General features: G+C 42.2%; 1 protein-coding gene across 1 annotated transcript; it reads left to right on the forward strand.

Annotated features, from left to right (window-relative positions):
- Positions 1–714: 714 nt before the first annotated feature.
- Positions 715–2,577, forward strand: LOC135711494 (uncharacterized). Its single transcript, XM_065234348.1, has 2 exons — positions 715–2,234; positions 2,309–2,577. Exons 1-2 carry the CDS (start codon positions 768–770, stop codon positions 2,510–2,512), a joined length of 1,671 nt encoding a protein of 556 aa, XP_065090420.1. The 5' UTR covers positions 715–767; the 3' UTR covers positions 2,513–2,577.
- The last annotated feature ends 4,048 nt before the right edge of the window (positions 2,578–6,625 follow it).

The raw sequence follows: 6,625 nt of genomic DNA on the forward strand, positions 1-6,625 counted from the left end.
GGAGTTAAGGCCTAGCAATTCGGATTCGGTCATTTCATTTTTTTAATTAAACATTTAATAAATTTACACGCATTCTTGATGACCATATTTGGATCGTAACACCCTTTAATTCAACAGATAAATAAATTTTGGTCAACAAAGTTGCTTGAAATTTGCTGAGTTATACCTTTGCAGAAGAATGTATCCATTGTTTGTATCTTTATTCTTTTATTTCAGCAACTAAAAAGGTTATTTTTTTTGTTTCTATTTCCATTTCCGCGAGAAATCCTATTTTTTTTTTTTTCGTGAGATTTGAACCAATGAGCATGGGATGAATACCATACCAAATCCGTTCGTGACAACATAAGTTACTGGTTTGTTCTATTGAAGATGAAGTCACTCATCATCAAGAGATTACTTTATAAAGAAAGTAATTCCACGCAATTCTGCTGTAATATTTTCGATAAAACTTGTATTTCTAAATTATCTCACTCATTCGGTCCTTTCTTTTATTTTCTTCTAGCACGCTCACACTTTCGATTCTTTCAACCGTCATTGTCTGCCATCTAGCAGCAAATGCACAAACAAACAACATTCAGTCGCTTTCACACCGCCAAAGCTGTCCGAATAACAGTCTCGAAGCTTCTGGAGCTTTCTCCCTTCTGCTACGCAGTTTTCTGGTACCGAAACCCACTACCAGTCTTCACGTTGCCTCGCTCGCGAGTGAATCTTAATTTTACTGCGTCGCCAGTTTATCGTCGTCGTCGTTCGGGTGGTGAAGGAAAAACATGTCCTGGGATTGTCTACCGTTGGAGATCTACGAGCAGATCTTCCAAAATCTCGACTTTTGGGACCGTAAACCATTGTCCCTAGTGTGTCGTCGGTGGAACCAGGCCGTGTTTTCCCGTTCACTATGCCGAAATTTGTGCATCGAGTTGAGCCGTGGAGACTGGGGGAAAAGCGGAGATTTTGAACAGGTGGTAGTGGTGGACGAAGAAGTGGTGGAAGCTAGTGAGCGTGATTATCGAGTGGCTTATGTGAAATGGTGCAAAGATTCGGATCCGGAGGTTCTAGTGTCGATAGATCGGGTGTTGACAGAGTTGGATGAAAAGTGCCAACTTGAAGGGCTAATAATCGACGCACCCCTCGGCCAGATGTTATCGGATTTCTTCCGTACACATGTAGAACTACTGGCGCGTATTAAGAAGTTACAGGTGTCCACCGAGACGATGGACAGTAGACTGATAATGGATCGGTGTGTTCTGCAGATGGATCGACTGGAAACGTTGTTCTGGAGAGAAGTTGTGACAAAAGACCAGCTGCAAAATAGGAAGCCACTGTTTATGATTGATGCACCCAACCTTCAATCCGCAGTGGTGAGATTTGGCGATTCCGATTCTGATAGTGGAATCGTATGGCATAATAGCTTCTTGGAACTGAACCGGAGTGTCAATTTGAAAGCTTTGAAGGTTCATCTGCATCCAAGAATGTGGAACGATTTCTTCGAGCAGCGACTGGATGCTTTAGAACATCTGACCATCTCCCACAAGACTCAAGATTTACAGGTTCGTGATTGGGACGCAATGTTCTCCAATATGCCCAACTTGAAGTCGATTCAAATGTGGGAAGTCAACGACATAATTCTAGAAGCAATAAATCGCCATTGTCTTCACCTTCGAGTTCTCCTGTTAGACAACGTAGATTTAACCGGAGGATTCCTCTCAGAAAATAGAGTGTTCCCCCAATTGGAACACCTCCGATTGGAAACAGCAAAGATACAGTCCAACAAGACTCTCCATCTGCCCATTCTCAAGCACCTCGAATGGTTTAACGTAAAAAACCAAGGCGACCAGATGTTGACCTTAGCCGCTCCGATGCTTCGCACCCTTCGCCAGTCCAAGCAGGGCGTACCGGATTTCGTCCTTACCAGTAAGTCTCCGCTGGAAAAGCTCCAACTCGACCTATGCGCATCGGACATCCCAGCGCACTTCTTCCAGCCATTCCCGAACATGCGTGACCTGAGCATCCGCATCAGCTCGGCTTGTCCGGCATTGGATCGGATGATTCCGTACTTCCGCAACATCACCGAGTTCATTCTGATTGCGTACAACGCGCCACTGCAGTGCGATCAGATGTTGAACCAAATGTTCAACAGCTGCGAACGTGTCACCGCGCTGACCTTGTGTGGATTCAACCCGAACTTGGAACTGTCCTTTCCGGTGTTTGCTCAAATTTTCCGTAATCGAAATCTAAAGGTTTGTATTTTGAGACGATTTGATTTATTTTTTTCGGATTTGGTTAATTACACATATTTTTTATGGCGTTTCAGTCTTTGAAACTGTTCGGATTGACCATTACGGGGAACTCATTCCCAGTGCAACTGCCACCGGAGCTGGAAACCTTTGAAATGCGCAACGTCAAGGTGATGGACATTGCATTCGGAGCGTATGTCTTTCCTCCCGATGAACCATTTCGAGTGGTGTGCAATAAGAGCGACGACTATTGCTGCTACTTTTCCAAGGATTGCGATTGAAGGGTACGACTGTGCCGAGTGCTAAAACTAAAACAGGCTGTAACATGCTATGAGTATGATATTTATGTTTGATGGTAGACTTATTATTTGTTTTTATTTATACCATTATTTACCAATACGTCATCTGACAAACTTATACACAAGCAAAGGCGAACGGACGATCGCATAGAGGCGCAGGTCGTGCGGAAAAGCTTTACCTTCCTAGTACTGGTGACGACCGCTAGGGGGAAAGCTTCACCCTATCCCTATCGAGTGTACCGAGTTGACGATCAGCTGGTATAGTGTTTGTAAACAACCGAGCGATAGAGAATAAAAAGGAAAAGTAAATAGGCAGATCTGTGTTTTATTTAAATTCAAGGTGAATGGCACGGCGCGTGTTACTTTTTATTTGGCAGAAGGTTATTAAGTCACAGTGAAACTGGTTCCAATGCATTTCAAGTAATTCTAGCTAGTTGTGCATGTTTGTCGGTGTGTACAGGCCTATTGTGGAAACACTTGTCTGGACATTTTCGACTTTTGTCGATATCTTATTGATAGATGAATTTTTTTCAGCAAAAAAACTACTGTAAATCCAGCGACATATTTCAAAAATGATTGCTCACAGTAGCATTCTTTTTATTCAAATATAGTGGAGATATAATAAGGCGTAGTGTTACACAAGCAACCGACAGACTAAAAAAAGAAAAGATTCGTAACGTTTATTTTAGGACGTTATAAAATTCCTTTGAAAGAATCAGTAATTTTAGGTTAGGTTTCATTATTGTTTTTTAGATGGAATTTTAACCTACAGTAAGGCATGACATATTACTTACGTTTAGTTTTCTTCTTATGGTATACAATCTGTATGTACTCGCAACTATCGACCGTACTATTTGTTACGTGTGAAGGCTGTGGACAATCGTTTGTGTTAGGTTACAAAATTCAACTTTTAATCCGTAAGTTTTAACGTATTTACCAGTCGTGTATAACTGTAGTGAAATTAAATAGAATGGGTTAGATTAGGTTAGAACAATAAATTTCGATATAAATTTTAGCCAACCACATTTGTTTTCAACTCACATCTTGTGCTTTTCTATTCTTATTATGATGCAATTACTAACCCGCCAGCTCGCCGGCTAGTCAGATTTACAGTTCGGGAGCCAGGGTCAGACCGAGTGTATGCACTATGCGCATCAAGGAGATTGCATGTGAGGTTAGTCACACGCTACAGGGATGTAACACTCCCTCCCGTACGCCGCTGGTCTTCAACTGGCTTACTCCTAGATGAACCGACATCAAGAACCACAATCTTGATAACTGGTCTCTCCAGTAGCCCGTGTTTCGTTTGTAGAGTTACCCGATGCACCTGTCCGTCCATGGAGCGAATCATGTTTTCGATGCTACCTATTCGCCAACAGTTGCTTGGAGAATTGTTGTCCACGATCAGGGCTAGCTCACCTTCCTCGATGGGCTTCGTTGGCTGAAACCATTTCAATCGCCGGGTCAGAGTCGGCAGGTATTCCGTCAGCCACTTCCTCCAGAACTCGTCAGCATATATTTTGGACATCTTCCACGACTGTTTTAGAACGTCGTTAATAGCGATCGGGGGCTTACTTCCATTCGAACACCCTAACAAGAAATGATTAGGTCATTACAGCTAAAATGCTATTTTTCGGATTTATGAAGTTATGAGATATTTTAATGATAATTGTTAATTGTGTATGGTCACTATAGCGATTAGCTGTAACGATGAGCAACGCGATGAGCGAGCAATCAGCGATCATAAAATCGCTAGTTGTGACCTTCTGATAGCAAAATTGACAAATTTTATGTGTCATACACAAACTTTTCCACCTCTTCTTGCTTCTTACAAATTAAAATTATCATCATATTATCACATAGTTTCATAATTACGAAAAATAGCATTTTAGCTGTAATGAGCTATTACAAGCCTGATTAAGTGTTAAGGATGGCTCAGTGTCGGTGTCTAGCGGTATGTCAGTGAGCGGTCTTGAGTTGATAATCATCTAAATCTCCATCTGAAGATGATTTTGAAGTTGCCTCCCTGGTACAGTACTACTGAGGTACATAGAATTTCGAATGTTGAGACTTTAGAACAAATGTCCAACAAAATAATTTATAATTTCCGGCAAAAATCGTTACAATCCTCAATTGCAACGATTAATTCCCTTTATACTTAGATAAGATTTAGTTTTAGTTATTTAGTTTTAAGCTATCAATTGTTATACTGACATGCAGGTTAAAAAACCTGTTTAAAATACTGAATTGCCAAGACAGAAACAATGTAAACACACTTAGATATATATCATAACAATTAAGGCTGGTAAGCTACTGTAGTAACTGGAGCACCTAGGTTAAAAATGAAATGTAATTTATTTTGAATTTGGAACAAATAAAGAGTTTAAAAAAAAAAAAAAAAAAAAAATCTAAATCTCCATGCGCATTGATTGCAGGACCTCGTCGGTCGGTAGCCGCGGAGGGTTGATCTCATACAGGATCCTCGTGACTGCCTCCACTAATTGCTCCCAACAGCCCCCGAAATGGGGAGCAGTCGGTGGATTAAACGTCCACTTGGTTTTCGACCCAACAAAGGTGGTCTTCTCCTCGTTGACATTCTTCGAAGCTTCACGTTACTCCCGCGAAGCCTCGGTCGCTAATGATCTCTTCTTCTTCTTCTTCTTCTTCTTCTTCTTTCCTTTATTTAACGTCGGTCTCTGTTCCGCAATCTAGTGCCAATCACCGACGGACATCGATTGCCATCCATTGACGGCAATCGAATGTACAGGAAGGCAGCTTCCACACCTGCGTAGGATATCGCACCCATTCAAACACACATGGGCCGGGACCAACGGCTTTACTTCCCTTCCGAAGGAAGACGTGACCAGAGATTTTTATGCCTCAGAAAAGTCCCACCGACTTCGGCTGGGATTGAACCCAGACCCATTAGGGTGTTAGAAAGCAGTCATACTTACCACTACACCACCGACGCCGGCGCTAATGATCACGAGTGGTGATCCTCTTCTTGCGATAAAGTCGCGTAGAGTAAAAATACAGGAATCAACCATGAGAGAGTGAACGAGCTCGATGTTAACGCCTCTCGTCGTCACGCAGGTCAGCAGAACACCCCACCGTTTCTCAACTACTAACAACATCGGGCCGAAATAGTCTATCCCGGTGTAGGAGAACGGTCGCTGAAACGCCGCTATGCGCGCGGGAGGGCCGTTCCCCGTGGCATGGGGCTGTGGATTCACTCGATGTACTGATGTACCTGTTGGCTCGTTAAGAATCCGATCCTGCTTCCGAAGCGTCACTACGTTACCGTTTTGGTGATCGCCAACCATAGAGGTAACTCTAAGGCTAGAGGGTCCCGAAGAAAAGTGCTCAACTTTTTGACTCAGCTCTGGTACTATCTTCGGTCCTAAGCTAATCGATGCACCCCTGCATAAGAAAATCCACGAATCCCTCATTTTATCTATCAAACTTTCATAGCGAATCAAAACAAACATAGTATTTATAGTACTAGAATTTCGACTAGAATGGGGTACGTTAATCAATTTTATTTTGCAAGCCAATGGAAAACTGCTTGAAATTTTTCTCCAGTTTAAAATTGTTTTGCTCTTCTTCAGTTTATTCCCGCTAAAATCTGTGAGCCAGGAATGCTCGAGCCTCCATGACTCTAATAAAGTTTCTTTACATATTGTATCGCCAAGGTATGTTTTATTGCAATTCGAACCTGTGTGAGTGACTCCGCAGTACCAACAATCAATACGATACTAACGATTTTAAATTAGCTCTCTACTTGACTAGCCTATTGGTCCCAAGCAAATCGATTAACATACCCCATTCTAGTCAAAATTCTAGTACTACACTATGTTTGCTTTGATTCGCTATGAAAGTTTGACGGATAAAATGAGGGGTTCGTGGATTTTCCTATGTTTCGAGGGGTGCATCGATTAGCTTGGGACCGAAGATAGTACCAGAGCTGAGCCAAAAAGTTTAGCACATTTCTACGGGACCTTCTGGTCTTAGAGTGACCTCTATAGCAGTACCCAGTTTTCTACACTTCCTCTCTCCCTATTGCATTACGTAGCCTGTGAACAGATCCTAAGGTTC

Source organism: Ochlerotatus camptorhynchus, unplaced genomic scaffold (assembly GCF_037179485.1).
Source record: "Ochlerotatus camptorhynchus isolate MF236.1 unplaced genomic scaffold, CSIRO-AGI_Acam_v1.1 ptg000433l, whole genome shotgun sequence".
Classification (NCBI taxonomy): domain Eukaryota; kingdom Metazoa; phylum Arthropoda; class Insecta; order Diptera; family Culicidae; genus Ochlerotatus; species Ochlerotatus camptorhynchus.